General features: G+C 35.4%; 1 protein-coding gene across 1 annotated transcript in view; it reads left to right on the plus strand.

The window, feature by feature from the left end:
* The window catches only part of SESTD1 (SEC14 and spectrin domains 1), a 60,310-nt gene that overhangs the window by 26,927 nt on the left and 16,414 nt on the right, over positions 1-16,969 (plus strand). The window contains exons 8-12 of the mRNA XM_010565867.1: positions 7,527-7,640; positions 9,872-9,969; positions 10,372-10,427; positions 12,851-13,062; positions 16,727-16,849. Coding sequence (XP_010564169.1) covers positions 7,527-7,640; positions 9,872-9,969; positions 10,372-10,427; positions 12,851-13,062; positions 16,727-16,849 — 603 coding nt within the window. The remainder of the gene's footprint in view (positions 1-7,526; positions 7,641-9,871; positions 9,970-10,371; positions 10,428-12,850; positions 13,063-16,726; positions 16,850-16,969) is intronic.

Raw genomic sequence — 16,969 nt, forward strand, 5'->3', positions numbered from 1 at the left:
TTAAAAAAAGATAAAGGAAAAAAAGGTGGTAAACTACTGGGCACTAGTTGGAAAAATCAGAGTATATAGCAAAAGGATCCTGATAGTCCTGAAGTCCAAAGTCTGAGTAGTTTCAAATGCTTCAAACCTGCACTGTAGCAGCTATCAACTCTTACGTCTCTAGTAATAGTGTCAGAAATTTCTTATGATTGTATATCAGCAGAATCTGTTCTGGACAATCTTAAGTCTCTAATGTCAAGTCATCAATATACAGAGGAGTACAGAAACGTAAAAATCACTTTTTTTCCATGAAGGTTTCCTGCATTTCAGCCTGTTTATGGTCTGTGTACGTGCATATCAGAATTGCTCTGAAAGAAATACTAGCTAGCTGACTTGCCTTTTTCCGTGTTACGTAGCTGAAAAATAGGTACCAAGATCTTATAATTTGTTTAGAAGTATAGGAACTGTTTAAGAAAACAACTGGAAAGGCTAAATCCAATGGGGTTTGACCACAGTTTTCCAGATCAGTCCCCAATACAAGTAAAGTAACTCTTTGCTACCTAAGTCAGTGTTACATACTTAAGTAGGCAGATACCTTCTCTAGACTAACAGTCTTTATTCTGAAAGTGATTAAATGCCTGTTACATGGTTATAGCTATCCTTAATGTTCCACAATACAAAAATCCCCACCCCAGACACTTTTATATCTGGGGTTTTTTTGGTGCCATTGAAAACAGTGTGGTCCAGAACTTTCTACTGTGTTACTACAAGAGGTTTTTATACTGTTCCTGTATTTTGAAATTAACTACTGTTACTGTATGTAGCTCTCAGTATTCTACTTGGAAATTAATTGTGGCGTAATCATCCCCAGTTTACCTTTTAAGAATAATGCTAATAAGCAGAGTATTGCGCCACAGAATGAAGAAAGAATAACACTTTGTAGGAAATCTTTAATTTCTGTATCATATCTTCCAGTCCAGTGTTTTAATACTGAGACACCAAAATTTGTAGCTTTCATGGATGTTCCCAAAAATGCATATAGGGGTTTCAATATTTTATCAAAATGGTATTTATTTAAATGCATCTCTCTTCATCTGCATGTATCTTTGTTGCTGCGGTTTTCACACCAGAGGCAATGGGTCCTTTTAAAAACCTGGGCCAAATCAGGGAGTTGTCCCTGTGGAGCTGGAGTACGTAAGCCTGCATTTATGTCACATTCTAAATTCAGTCCTAAAGAAGGGTGTGCCTATTAGTCTCTTCTCTGGGATGGAAAAAAGGTAGTGTGCTAATTATTAGCATGAGTCCTAGTGGGGAAGGTGAATGAGTGGGCAAAACCATGAGTGCTCGAAAGTGAAGGAGACAGTTACTGGGAGTGGAGTTGACAGTGAGTCTAGTGTATATCTAGATTCTACTAGTGGCCCTTTGGTTTCTAGTATGCCAGATTTCTGTGTGATACTGGCCAGATAAATATTTAACTTGTGTTTCTCAGTGTAATGTTAAAGAAAATGATCATTGTATAGATTAGTGTTCCATATTAGCAAATAATACTCTATCCTACTCAGTGTTTAATCAAACAGTGTTTCAAAAAATGGATTGAAATAATATTTATCATCAAACAATAGGATGATTCTTCTCCTTGGGAAGAGGAAGTCTTTGCTATACAATTCAGTGGCAATGAATCACTGTCAGACTAGATATATGGGCGGCTGTGTTCTGTCTGCTAAGTGCCATAGTTATTCTTGAAAAATCACCAGGAGGATAGTTGAGGCCATATATAAGTTTTTCCAGCAGCCAACTTTGCTGGAGAATAAGCACAGCTAACTTTAAAAAAAAAAAAAAAAAAAAAGCCGAAGATGAATCCGATTGTGCTTTAGAAAACAATTAGGATTCACACTTAAATTTAAAAAAAGTTGCTTTTTTTTTAATACAAAAGTGGCCTTCAGTGTAGTGTGAAAATGAATATAGGCATTCTTCAGTTTGGACTTTTGCACAGGCTGAAGAGCAAACTTATTCTTGCAAAACTCTGCCTCGCGATCTCTCAGTGCCTCTCTGCCATTGAAGCTTTCCTCATATTTTTCCAAAGCTGTTTGGATATGTAAGCTGCTGGCATAACAAATCATCAAGAATCACTGTACTGAGAAAACAACTTTAATATTGAGCCCAAAGGACTTTATCAAAATTCAGAATTTTAATACCTATCAACCAGGCTGTGAGAGGGGAAGAGCTATCTGGGCTTCCCAGTGTTTCTTGGCAAAATTTTTGGGAAATGAACAAAAACTCCTCTACTTATGCCTGTTTGAATGAAATTTGTCCAAAATTACCAATCAGCAACCAGATAAATATGATCAGCTTTTAGCATGTTTTATTAATGTTCTTTTTGAAAAAAACTATTTTAGAAATGAAAGATCCTTATGTTCCAGTAAGTAAAGGAAAAAAGTATTAAATATTTTGATGCTAGTTTATTAAAATTAGTAAATGAAGCAGTGATGTTCTGCTCATACTGAGTAAATACTTTAATATACTCTTAGAGTAGCTACATTTGTAGTCAGTTACATTGCAATGTAACAAATCAGAACAGATAATTTAAACATATATTATTGTATGCATAAATGTTCTTACCATTAGTTTAATTTCTATCACTTTTACATAACATCAAACAGCTAATGCTGTGTATAATATATACATTCTATTATTCTTAGAACCTTTTTCTAAAGATGTCTAATTTCATGACTAGTATCACTTGCTACCCACATGACAATGAGGATTACTTAAAATGAGTAAGAAACTGGCATGTGTTGGTAATGCACTTTCAGCCCATATAAACTTCTCAGTGGTTGGACACAGCTGGTAAGAATTCTTTACAAAGAATTGTGAACTTGGTCAGACTTTTTGGTTGTTGGATATTAGGTTGCTTGATGTGTAAAAACCAAAAAAACCCCACACCCCCCCCCCCGGCCTCCCCCCCCCCCCACCAACCAAAACAAAAAACCAAACAACAACAACAAAAAATCCCCAAACCCACAACAACAAAAAAAAAAAGGGCAAAAAACCCAACCAACCAAAAAAACCCCAACAAAAACCCAACTCAAACCAAACAAACTGCCAAAACAAACAAAAACCAAAACCAAAAACAGACTAACAAATTATAAGCAGTATAGATACGTATATGTAATGAATTATTTTCTCTGTTTTCGTAAATGATTTTGTCAGGATTGGCTTTTTTCTGTTCTGTGAAATTCAGTATATTTTTAGGTTTACAGTGCTGTGTAAATGTCAGTTAATAAAAATATTTTTTCTAAGAGATTACACCAATTATTCTTTTAAACTAAATCTGATTTTTAAGACCTCTTTACTCTTGAGATTAAAAAATATGATTTAGTCCCCTTACAGTTCCTCTGTACCTATTTCCCAGTATAAAGTTTTTACTCTAATACATGTAGAATATTACCATCCAATTTGTTTAGATAATTTTTTTCATTTATCCCAGAACAGCAGTGTATTACTCATTGATACCAAGCTACGAAGATTAATAAAGATATTTACTGCTCTCAGAAGATCATATGCTTAGATTCACTTGTTTAAATTTTGTATTCTCAAGGGACATGTGTGTTGTGTTTTTTTGGAAAGTACCTACTCCTTTTCAGTAGTGTGGCTGCTGTGATATTACACACTTAAGAAAAAAATGCCTTGTTACTGAAATTTTATGCCATCCTGTTGTCCAATAGCTCCTGGGTTTGACACTGTGACATTTGTATTAAAGGGCTTTTTCAATTCTTCCCTCAAGAAAGAAAGTTCAGATGAATGTTTTTAACATTTTGCGGGCACTTTTACACGTCCTATTGAATATCCAAAATTCCCCTCTGATCTTGTCATCTGCCTTTATCTCATTGCAGGTGATCAATGAAAATAATTGCAAAAACCAGCAAATGACATAGAGTGAGAGGTCAGCTTTGTACAAACAGTATTTAAAGCTCTTTTATTATGAAAGATAAGTGTTAGTGGCACTGTTGCGTGGGTCAAAATCATGTTACTAGAAAAAATAACTGTAGTCTCACTCCTGAGAAATAAGGGAGCTCTGCAGTTGAAGCACAAGACTTTGCAGTACATGGGGTTTTTTTGTTTGTTTGGCAGTTCTTAAAAAGGTTGCTTGATTTTATTAAGAAATACAGCACTTTTACTTTTCCCAAAGCACTATCCTGAGTTGTTTCTGCAAAGGCTTTTACAGTGTTTTAGCAGGCCAGTATTGTACAAAGCAAGTTTGCTGATTAGAGTAGAGCAATGATGAGAGCTGCTCTCATCATCTCTTCTAAGTTTTAAAAAGAACTGAGTACAGATGATGATGATAAGGACTCTGGTAGGTAGCAAACAGGACATATTTGAAACCTACTAGCACTGTCATCTTATTAGCTGTCCTGTCAGAAGTGGGTGGATCAAGTGGGAAATGAAGCAAGGATTTAAGGATTCAATAATTCATACTTTTTTTTCTGTTTTACCATCTGTCCAGAACTATTAATTTCTCCCTTAGGAAATTTAAGCTGTTCACTTTAACATCCAACTATAGTCTGCTGTCCAAAGGCTTTTACTTTGGATTAAGAAAACTTTTTTTTTTCCTGGAGTCAACATAGTAAGATAACTTTGAAAAAAAGAAAAAAATCAGTCTGGTTACAAGCAAACAGTGGGATATTTCTATTTTTATAACTGTAAATGGTCCTCATCTGGACCTGTGTCTTATCCAGGAGTATTGAGAGCTAGCTGGTCAAGCAATAGAAAGCCATCATCATTCGCTTCACAGAGGGAGGAGAAACTAGAGATGTTCTCTGTGGTTAGTCGTCTAGTGCAGTTTGGTAATGATAATTTTAGAAGGAAGGATGACAAATAATTTTAAGCATGCCATTAACAAAGTATTAAACTATTGAGGATTTTGAAGAGCCCATGTGACTAAAAGCTTTGTGAAGTGCAACAGACAATATGTTGAAGTGTGAAATTCAAATGCAAGTTGGAATGCTAATTCATAAAGGAAAAAATTTTTAGGATGTGGTAATTTAACATTTATTTTCTCAAAAGGTGAAAGACAATTACTGTGATTGGATTGTGAAAAGTTTTAGGAATCTGTGACAGTGGAAGTTTGCTATAGGTGCTGAACTTAAAGTAGAACTCATCTTCAAAAGAGAAGTGTCTTATTTTCTCCTTATGTAACATCACACCTACTGTTATTTAACTTTTTTTTTCTTTTGGCTCTCTGTTGTTGTTCTTATGGACTGTTAATCCGTAGGAGCTGATTAAAGCAGTATTTCAGAAGCTTCAGAGAGGCAAACTGGGCTTTTGACACCTAGAAATATCAAAGTTACTAGTTTAAAGCATATGGAGGGTGTTACATTAGCACTGCCACTAGTCTAGGTCTAGAACAAGAGCTAAATTCTGTTCAGGAACCTCCCTTCTGCCACCACCTTGTCAAAAATTCATGTGTTTGTTTACTTTTTGAAGTCTTCAGACAGGATTTCCGCGGTTATCCCAGTGAACAGTCAATAAACACTTTAAGAAAGAAACAGCTTTTAAAAAAAGAAACCTAGAGAATGAATGTTTTTTGGAGCAACATTTTAAGTTACAACAAGGCTTACTATTGAGGTGGAAGTTTTTGTTTTTCAAAACTTTTCTAATAAGGTGCAAAAGAAGCTTATGTTCTTTGACCAAATCTCACCTGTGGGGTGGGTTTTTGTCGGAGAATTATTTTCTCATATAGCTAATATATGTTACAGGCAGGTTTTGCTTTCAAGGAGAAAAATTTTTCTTAAAAGTTTCCCTGGTACAAGTTTGTAAAGCTTATCCCTTGCCCGCTTTCTGTCCTGAAGGATCTCAGTTAAAAAAATTAGAAGTGGTCTCAATGCAGTCTGTCCTTTTCTACAGGCTATTTGGTTTTTTTAGAACCAGTATTTTAGTGATGTGAACGAGCTGCCCTATTTACTTTAGTTTCCATACCAAAATGTCCTGATTGAAGAAATTAATTTTCTCCTTTTTAATGAACTCATAGAGATGAAAAGAGAATGTAAAAATGACCTAAAATATAAATGTGTGTCTAAAAAAGGGAGAACAGAGGCTTTATTTTTCTTGGACCTAGAGTCGTCTGGGGTTTGGGCTGGTTACTGGCATTACTTAAAGAAACTACAAGCTAATTCCATTTATGGCAGCTACATACCATTAAGAGTACAGGAGAATAGCCTATATTTGCTGACTGTTGCTGGAAAATTTTTCAGTATATTAAATATTAGACCATTTGTTTGGAACTACTCTGTGTTCTTTAGTTGTAAGAATTTAAAAAATGCAGACTAATTCCAATTGGAAGGCACCTCAGGATGTCATTAATCCAACTTCCTGCTCAAAGCCAGATCATCTACTATTAGACCAGGTTACTCAGGGCTTTATCCATTTGGGCCTTGAAAAAATTCCAAGGCTGGAGACTGTGCAACCTCTACTTTCAGTTTTTAAAGGTGACCAATGGTTGTTGACCTGAATGGCTTTTGATCTCAAAACCCATCTCAGAAACATAGTATTTTCATCAATGATTTGGTACATCAAATTGCTTTAGTGATCTAAACAGGCCTGAACTATCCTGAAGTAGTGGAAGACAAAGTAGGATGGGTTTTCTGTCTTCCAGTGCCTACAGGAACACAGAACTGGACTAGAAGTAGAAGGCTCTTTCCAGATTTCTTGTCCCCTGCAAGAATATGTGCATGATCCGATGGGTCTGCTTCCATAGAGATTTTTTTTTTTTCCACAGGCATTATTCCAGGCTTAGCATATCATGCATCAGAGCAACCTGTGCTGCCAACTTTTGGGTTAGGTTTATATGAATAAGGCTCAGCCAGGAGCATCTAGAATGCAGAAATGAAGGGAAGAATTTAGTCTTCTGACTAGCAGTGGACCTGTGTTTTCCTTTATTTCCTGAAGTAGTTGATGAACTAGATTTTTCTTCTGGGTGAATGACTCGGGCTTTTAAGCATACTAAGATTTGAATTTGTCTACTTGTGGAAAGAGCGTGGTTGATCCAACTCCTGCTGAGCATATTTGCACAGTAAATGCAGGCACTTAACTCTTATGGCACAAGCTTACCTCTGGGACGGAAAGTATTGCAAGAAAGTGGTAAGAATACTAACTGCTTTGCAGTATGATATCCTGCTACTATATTCACGAAAAACAGATTGTGTGGTGTATGACTTAATCAAGAAACATCAGTTACCACCAAGAAAATGGATATAAAAGAAACATATTTCTTTTTCCTATTATAAACAGACAAGGTGGTACAGATGATGCTCTTACAGGATTATGCATGATATACACTGAGTATAAAAATTACCTGTCTGTTTTAGGCCCATTTTAATTGCAACCAGCCTTACTTCATTTAAACATTTAGCGGTAAAAGGGTCGCTTTCTCTGAATCACAGAAAGATGTGCTCAGTACCTCTGGATGCACTTAACAGGCTTTTCAGGTACTTAAGGAAAAATATAAGCATTACTTACAAGTGTACCTAAGGTTTCTTTTATTGTTGCAGGTTATTTTAGTATCTGCTAACAAGCTGACTCGATATATAGAACCATGCCAACTAACAGAAGATTTTGGAGGAACACTGACCTATGATCACATGGATTGGTTGAATAAGAGGCTGGTTAGTTTTCTCGATTTTTGTTTTGTTTTGTTTTGTTTCCAAATGTCTCATTCTTGAGCCATGAATTTTTATTTGTGTAGGAACTGCTAAGTGTGTAGAAATTGTCGTATGTGTAGTAGTGGAGTTCAAATGCATGAATAGTCTTATGATAACTAACACTGGATTTGCTCAAGGGATGATAAAAAGCTAATGTGACCAATTTGTTGAAACAAGTTCCTTAATGAAGCTCTCTTGTAGACCCTCACTCTAGAAGAGCCTGAGTGTATAGTATAGTCACTACAACGGAAAATTGTTTGGCTGCTGATAGGAGAAATCCAAAACAAGGAGGAAATACTTGGACTCTGCAGATATTTTGAGGTGATCTCTTAGGCCTTGGTTCCTATGCACTGAGAGCCAGTTTTTAAGCTGTCCTACACTAAAACCTCGGTCAGTGCAGTTTCCCCAGTAGATAGAGATGCAGTAAATACATCCCTATACCCCTAAATAATTAATAGATGTGAATTGTTTAAGCAAATGTTGGTGCACATAGCACTCCAGAATGTTTTTAATCTGTTCACTGATACTTGGTTTTCAGTTACTTTAATTGAATTTTCAAAACAATATTTAATCTTCAATGAAAAAGTGTGTTCCTTTCCCATGCAATCTATTCTTAAAATGTGCATCTCCAACTAGGATGTCCAGGTGGGATCCTGGACAAAGAATACTCCACAGTGTCCCAACAGCAACTGCCCGAAGCTTTCAAACATACCTTGCAGTCCGTTTCACAGCAGTACTTCCCCCTTAAGAAATTTGAGGGCTTACATCATATGTACCATGTTTCTTTTTTGCTGAATCTCAGCAAATTGTGTCTTCAGACCCAAGGGCAGAGAGAGCATCTCTGCTGTGCAGCTTTTTCTACTGGTCTTTGCATGGCCTTTATGTGTGTGTGGATTAGGGCAAGGCAGCTTGTTTCTTCCCTGCCTGAAACTGAGAGCACCTGGACACAGGGGAGGGAAGGGAAATCTAATATTTTAATTCTCCTTCATTTTTGTCTGGTATATACAAATCTGACTTCTACTTGCTTATTCCTGCATTCATAAAATTCATAAGGACAGTACTTCCACTCTAGCTGGAATTTCTGCTTTATATTTGTTTCAGACTACTACTGAAAATTTTTCTCCCATCTCTCCTCTCTTGCCTTGTTTCACTTGTTTTGTATATTAATGAAGAAAACCTCCTCCATTGTAACTCCTGAATTCTGAAACTAGACAAGAGGGCAGAAAGGTTGTTTAAGGTACTAGCTGAAAAACGGTTTACAACTGTTTATACGTTTTAATTCTAGGGATTTTTTTTTTCCTTTTGTAACAACTGAATTTAGCTTGCATTTTATAAACCATACTTTTATAAATTGGCTTTTAAGAGCTGTCCACCTCATGTCTATTTTGGTTTTCCGTGAAATTTACTTAGTCCTAGATAGGTTAAGGAAGGTTCATCTGCACGCTATTGATTAATAATTTATTAACACCAAAAAGACCTGAAAATTATTGCGCATGTCACTTATGGCACCTGATCATGCTCAGTTCTGTTAAAAAAAAAACCAAAAACATAAACCAAAAAACCAACCCTCAGAAGTCAGGTACAGGGGAATCATCTGAACAGTACGCAGTATCTGACTATACAGGTCTTGTTATCTGAGATCAGAAGCCCCTATATTCAAAGAAACTGATGAGGGTGTTTCTTTCTATACAATATGTCTTTCTTTTATCTTGGTTTCATTACAATGTAGCCCATATTAGTAGTGATTAAAAGCTGGAATCTTCACAAAGTTGATTATTTTAATCCATTCAAGTGAGCTGTCAGATGCTTGTGTAATATGTCTTGATTCTCTAGCATTATTCTTAAGATTTACTTAAAGGCTTAAATGAAGATGTAGAATAAATATGCCCGTAAGAACTTACAGGTTTTGCAGAAATCTCAAAATTTTTCAGTATTTCAGAATTCAGTCTATCTTCGTTATATTCAGTGTAACATTTACTATTTCCCTAAGGAATCTTCATGCTCTTAAGTGTTCCCTGAACAAAACTTTATATTTTCTACTCTTTCTACTCTACCATCTGAATGCTGGGAAATAATTATGCTGTGTAAAGACTGAAGTATACTAACAGAACTAGTGGATAAATTTGCACTGATGCCTTCAATACTGCCACTTATATAATTTTCATTTCTTAAATTAAAACCTGCCTCTTATTTAGGTATTTGAAAAATTCACGAAAGAATCAACATCCTTATTGGATGAGCTTGCTCTAATTAACAATGGAAGTGATAAAGGAACTCAACAAGAAAAAGAGAGGTTTGTGATTCGCTTTTTGAAATCAATGCTTTTGGATTATAAAGTTTCATCGGAAATCCAAATGATATTGAAACTACGATATGCCTTAAATATTTTGAAACATGTAAAGAAATTGTGGAATTTTATAACACAGACTACAAAATTAATCAGTTTTTGTGTAGATGGATGCTCATTTAGCAATTGATTACATGCAGCTGCACTTCTATTTTGATACAATGAGTTGAAAAAGTAAGGACTTTACTGAGTGAGGGAAGAAACATACAGTCTCTTAACAGCATCAGGTAGCTCTGGCCTTAGTTGAAGTTTTAAGTGCTACTGTAATACCAATTATTAATAATGTATTTGTTACTTTAAGTAATTAAGTTTATTATTATTAATGATGTGTTTGTTACTTTATTCAAGATCAATAGATATGAACTTCCTTCCATCAGTTGATCCTGAGACGGTATTGCAGACAGGTATAGTAAGTTGAAAAATGATAATGTTGGTCAATGAAGTAACATTATTAATTTTTAAGCCCCTAATGAAAGTACAGAGGGCACAATAATTCTTAGCCATCATCACAATGTAACAAGCTTATCAATTAATGTCATCTTTGGGTTAAAAAAAAGTGATGTTAACAAATAAATGGACGAACTCTTAAGGTCTCTTTTTAAATAGTTTTTAATAATCCTGATAACATCTTTACAGTATTACTATAATTAGTATGTTTCATTTTGATAATACATTGATAATACCACCAAATGGGTACAAATCAGATAGCATTTTCCTACACAATTCTAATAAGTCAGCCTAGTTCTGAGCTGGCCATCTGTAAAAGCGAAGCATAGTCTTCTGACTCTTCACTGCTTAGACTCTCCCTTCATCATTAAACAGTTTGGGTTTTTTTGATTGAAATTTTTTTGGGGGGGTGAATTTCCTGTTTACGATAAAGTATGACTGTTGATTTGGACTAGAAATTTGCTTAAAGATTTGTGCATAGTGTTAAGGTGATGATCAGAGTCTGAGTGCTCAGAATCCTCATCTTAGAGCCTCTTACGAACTAATGTGCAGATCACATGTAATATTTGCTACAGAGAACTAACTACCGGCTTTACATGTCCTCTGTGTAAAATTTTAGTTTATTTAGATCTGGGGATAATATTGTTTGAGTTAAAAGGTGAAACAATAGTTCCTTGCTGTGGTCTTTAAAGTTTTTAAAATATGAAGTGTCTGTAGACAGTGTCACTAGGTTTTAGTCTAATTGTGTATTCTCCTAATGGTAAGATTTTTGGACAAAATAGCACTTCAGTTTTGTGTAAGCAGATGGCTCCAAAGAGTATTAGTTGATATGCATTTTCTGTTTTCTTAATTATGGCATAATGAAATTTGTTTTGAGCTATGAAGTTTAATAACTTTCATTAAATCATGGGAGTTCCTAAGAGGCAACTTTTCTTTGTTAGATTCACTGTATTGAAACTTTGAGAATAAAAAAATTAAACTCTTACCAATTAAACTTTCCTACCTCTTACGGGTAAATATGAACAAACCGAGGTTTTAGATAAAAGGCTTCTGTCTTCCATAGTTACAAGTACTGTTGCTTTCAAAAGCTCAAAATCCACATATATAGTTCTTAGATTTTGATAAGAATCTCATTTAAAAAAAATTGTTTTACCTTGAAAATGTTAACCCTTTAACTGCTGAAACAATACAATAGAAATTCAAAATTATCCCAGTAGAACTATGCCTTGTAAAAGCCTTTAAGTCTGTTTGCTCTGCAGCTATCTGCACCTATTTGTGTAGTATTATAAAAGACAAAATCCAAGATGTTTATTTCCATAGTATGGCAAAATATATGTGAATTCTTAAGACATGTTCATTTCACAATAATATATGCTGAGTTTACTTGCTCCAATTTCCAAAGCCCTTGGCATTTTGTTTGTCTAGATAATACCAGTTGAATTTAGAGTCTATATTTCTGCATTTTCCTTGAGGTATTACAATTATTATTCTAGTGGTAATTTTTTTCTTTTATTGAACTGGCATGTTACCAGTTTAAGACCTGCAGAACTGATGATATGGAATTGGCAGATTTCCACATTTACACCAAGATTTCTTTAGTGACTAAACATTGGTTTATTTGCGAACTTGTTCATTGACCTTTTGGGGAACAAACTGATGATCTGGGTTTACTGGTAGTACAGTGTTTACATCCTGAAAACTTTACCACAACTTAACAATAACATTCTTCAAACAGTTTAAACAGAGGATTAAAGAGTCAAAACATACTATTTTAGCATCTATGATTGTTGCACTCTAGAGTCTGTACGCTGATATGGTGCTTAAGAGCACAAAGAAAAAGGTGAGAAAAGTGAGGAAAAAAAAATTGATCAAAATACTTAGTATCAGCTCCACACTTCCTGTGAAAGTTTTGTACTTGCTATAAAAATCGTGAAAGATAACAGAGAAATTATATGCTTAGTTTGTTAGTGCTTCTAGATCATTCATTTAGTCTAAGAATACAAATTGTTTGAGAGAAATACTTTGGATGCTACACAGTATTTTGAAGTAAACCAGAATACTTAGTTCTTTCAGACTCAGGATTGTGCTTTGCAATTATTTAAGTTAATCAATACTATTGTCAATATGAATGTTGGTCACGGTGTCTCTTTTATATATCTACAATATACCACATGATTTCTACCATATTTTATGACACAGCCCCACAAACTGTAACCAGTGGTCTGCACGAAATGGTATCATTAACTGTGCCCAATGCATGAAAGATCATTAGCTGCAAAAATGTAGCACCGGATGGTCTAAAAGCAGGCACGCTTACTAGTAATTTTTATGCTTGTTTTTTGAATCTAAACTAACCACGTCATTATATGTATTCTTAAAGGCCATGAGCTACTATCTGAGTTACAACAGCGTCGATTCAATGGTTCAGATGGAGGGGTATCCTGGTCCCCGATGGATGATGAACTACTTGCTCAGCCACAGGTCATGAAGCTGCTGGACTCACTCAGAGAGCAATATACCCGCTACCAGGAAGTTTGCAGGCAACGCAGCAAGCGCACACAGCTAGAGGAGATTCAGCAGAAGGTAATGCAGGTAAGACTGGAGTTGTTCTTGAATACTCTGAGGCGGAATATTCAGCTCAAGTCCCAGACTGTTTCCTGCAAAACTGAGTATCAGAGGTGAGAGCTTCATGCCTCCTTTCACTCCTCAAACTGCTACATGCTAGTTTCACTTGATACTTCACCTTGTGGCTACAACAGTGCCTTTCCGAAGGCTGTTCTGAGTAGGTGATTAGAAATGTGCTCTCTTGCCATCACGCAGAAGAACCTTCGCTTTGTCCCTTTGTTGTGTACTGAGGCAGTGTAATGCTACGCTGTTGGAGGGGCAAATGCCTGACCTGTTAGCCGAGAGGAACATTCACAAATGGGACACACTTGACTGTAATTTTTCTTGAGAGTTGGAAACCTTCCCCTGCCCGTGTTGTTTTAAGTTCCTCTTACTGAAGATAAGCCGTTATTTATTCCTTTATTTGTCTAATGCTTGGTGTTTTAACTAAGTGAAAGTGATTAAACTGTGTATTTCAGGGATACCCGGGCAAGAATGAATACAAACCTTCCTAATCAATCTTGTGTTAAAGGTCGTAATGAATTGGTTTGGTCCTTTGGAAACAGGCATGTAATTAGCACTTTCAACATTTTGTCAGCAGAGTCTCAGTAGCAAAAATCAAGGAAATGGAATCAATTTATTCCTCTTGTGTTTATTAATTGAAATTAGATTTATATGTTTTTAAGCTTCTATATAGTTTGAATATTCAGCAAATGGAATGGATATTGCTTTTAACCTTCCAGCATTGACATTTCTAATGCATGAGGAATGTAAACCAAGTGCTTGTACTTCACAGCATTCCAGGTATGGGTAAAGATAAAAACTAATCAATCTTGTTATTTCTAGCAGTGAAAATATAAATCTACTGAGAAAATAGCTTTCACTTATGTAGTAATTCAGATTATTATAAAAAAAAAAACCCTTAAAAAGCAAATGTCATTTTTTGATATGTTGAGGTGGAAATAATAAAAATATGTAAGAGATTAAAATAGTACTATATAGAACATATTATCATGGCTGTGGGTATAATCAGGTGAGGGTTTTTTTTTTCCTGTGTTAGAGTTATAGTGGTCGAACAAGATGTGCTGATTGAAATGAAATTTATAATGTACTTTGGCAAATGTGACATTGTTAAGGCATTTAAATTGACTTGTTTACTGGGACATCAGCCTCATTTTGCAATATTTGTAGTAGAAATACTTGTTTGGTCTTTCTACATTATGGATGGTACATAGTAAGTGAACTGAGTCTCAGTACATAGGAAAAATGTGTTTCACTGTTTTACCAAGCTAATCAGTTTTATAAAGTGCATTTAAAAGCTGTCTAAACGGCATACAAATGTATGGGAAAAACTTAGTAAGTCTAGAAATTGATTTAACTTCCTTTTGGTTTATGGGAGAAAATCAGGCTAACAGAGAAAAGTAAGAAGATAATGATGGACTGGAAGAAACCAATAGAGGCAAAGTGCCATGGAATTTATTTTGCCAAAACAAACAGAAGTTGCAGTATAACATGCTTGCAGTATTTTCAGTTGGAATGGGTGTGTACATAGAAAGTTTTTTTCCATGTGTTGCTGATTTTTTTTTTCCAGTGTTTTGATTTCCTGTTAGCTTGCATTACAATTACTTTCCTATTTTATTCTTTGTAGAGCTTGCTAACCACTCCTGGCTTGCTTTTGTGTTCCTGTTTCATTTTCACTATTTGCTGCTTCTGTGAACTGCTTATTTCTTACTCCTGTCTCAAAGCACTCTTACCCATAACCACCTCTGTTTCCTTGTGCCTTCAATATCCTACCCTCTCTTTTTAACTAACGCTCTTATTTCTATTCCATAGTTTTGTTTCCCTTTCCTTTGTCTTTCATGCTGCAGTGTTAAAGATGGCAATGATTTCCAGATGTTTTCTGATGAGCAGTTGTACTAAACAGACTGCTGATGAGCAACTCTGTTATAAATTCTAGCTTTGTCCCTTCTTAGGCAGAGGTGCTAATTGCTATTTTTCTAATCTTAATTCACAAAAATTAATGTCAGGCCCTGCAGTAGTCTAGTCATTAGCCATTTAAAAATATACTTTATGAAAATAACATCGCTTCTTTCTGCAGGTCCCCTAGTGACTCTTCTCTCCTCAGTTCAAGTGTCTGTCACACAAGAACGGCCACGTGCTAAGCTAAGCAGTTTCAGAGGCAATGCAGTAGTTCCTGGAAACTTGTACTGGGGAGGTGATCTTGGTCAGAGAGGGCACTGCTAAGCAGTAGTCTTGCACGCTGTTTCAGAGTTGCATGAGAACTGTCATTTCTGTGTAAGGATTTTCCAGGCCATGCTGGGGTTACAGGGGGACATCTGGGTGCCTTCACTTCTAGGTCCATTCCATATTTAACCAGCAACAGCTGTGCAGAGGTGCTGAGCACAACAGGAAGTTTCTCTTTAAGAAATTATAAAAGTGAGGAAGATTCAGGATGCCTTTGGAGCAAAGAATATATGCTCTGAAACAGTGCTGGGGGGGAGAGGGGACGTGAAAAACACAGACATGACTAAAAGGTGGGCTGAATTGAGTAACCTTCTGTAATAGTGAAGGTTATTCTTGATTACTGTTGCAGTGTAGCCTAGTAGCACTAGGAAAATGGTTCAATTAGTCCCTTTTTCATTTGTCTTCATGATTATGGTGTTACACTGTGTATTGTATTATATTTCCTGAAAACCTGTGTGACGCTGTTCTGTCATCTTTGTTTAAACAAAAGTCGCATTAAAGAGAGGAAGCTGGCTTCCTATGTTTTTTCATTAAGGTTCAGAATGTGGGGGTATTCCTGCATTTCCTTACTTCAGGACTCCAGTAGTGACTTTTGTACTAGGTTTCATCACAGCTGTCTCTGTTTTCTAAATATTTAAAAATTTATCATAAAATTTTGCCATAGATACCATTTGATAATTCAAATGTGTATAAGGAAACTAAAATTTGAGATACTCTGCTTTGCTTTGAATAATATTAACATCAAATGACATAGTTTCAAAATAATAACAATCATAATAATAAAAGAAATCCAATACTGCAGTCCAAAATTGTATTGCCATGACCCTGCAAAAATTTCTGCAAAGGCAGATCCCATGAAGTGTGGCCATTAAGACTACATTATTTGAATAGAGCAAGTTGAAAGACATAAACATATTAAATACTAAGTTGTTGTGTAAATTTTATTTTGGAATAAGTACATATCCTGTATTTGAGTGTTACTGTATTCAACAAAATCAGGAGAAAACTCTCAGGTGTGAGGTTGAATACAGCTGTGCATTGTAATTCACTTAGGCAAAACAACCCCTCACCAACCTGTTTGAACACAAGAGGTCCATTATCAAGAAAATTGTCATTTAAGCTATTTATTGACAGAGACATGAAATGGCAAGTATGTATGTGAAATCTTTTGCTAGCTGCCATCTGCTTTCATGGAGCTGACAGGCTAAGGTTAATGAAAAGTGGTTTCTGCTTGAAGCTTTTGAAGATGTGAATGGATTCAACAGCAAGACTTATATAGATACTAAAAAGATTTTTTTTATAAATGTATACTTTGAAACATTTCTACTTATGTTACAAAATTCTTTTTGTACCAGTTTTTGTGTAATTGATTTGCTACTTTTTTTTGTCATCTTTGTCTTATTGACAGGTAGTCAATTGGCTTGAAGGACCTGGATCAGAACAGCTAAGAACCCAGTGGGGAATAGGCGATTCAATTAGAGCTTCACAAGCTTTGCAACAGAAACATGAAGAGATTGAGAGTCAACACAGTGTAAGATTTCCCATACCCTTTTCAAGTAGCAAAATAATTCTAAGTACATGCAGTTATGAGCAATGTATTTTGGTTATGAGTATCTAGGAATTTTGCACAGTGCATGTGTTTTATGGCTTA

The sequence above is a fragment of the Haliaeetus leucocephalus genome, unplaced genomic scaffold, assembly GCF_000737465.1.
Source record: "Haliaeetus leucocephalus isolate CR32 unplaced genomic scaffold, Haliaeetus_leucocephalus-4.0 Scaffold1, whole genome shotgun sequence".
Classification (NCBI taxonomy): domain Eukaryota; kingdom Metazoa; phylum Chordata; class Aves; order Accipitriformes; family Accipitridae; genus Haliaeetus; species Haliaeetus leucocephalus.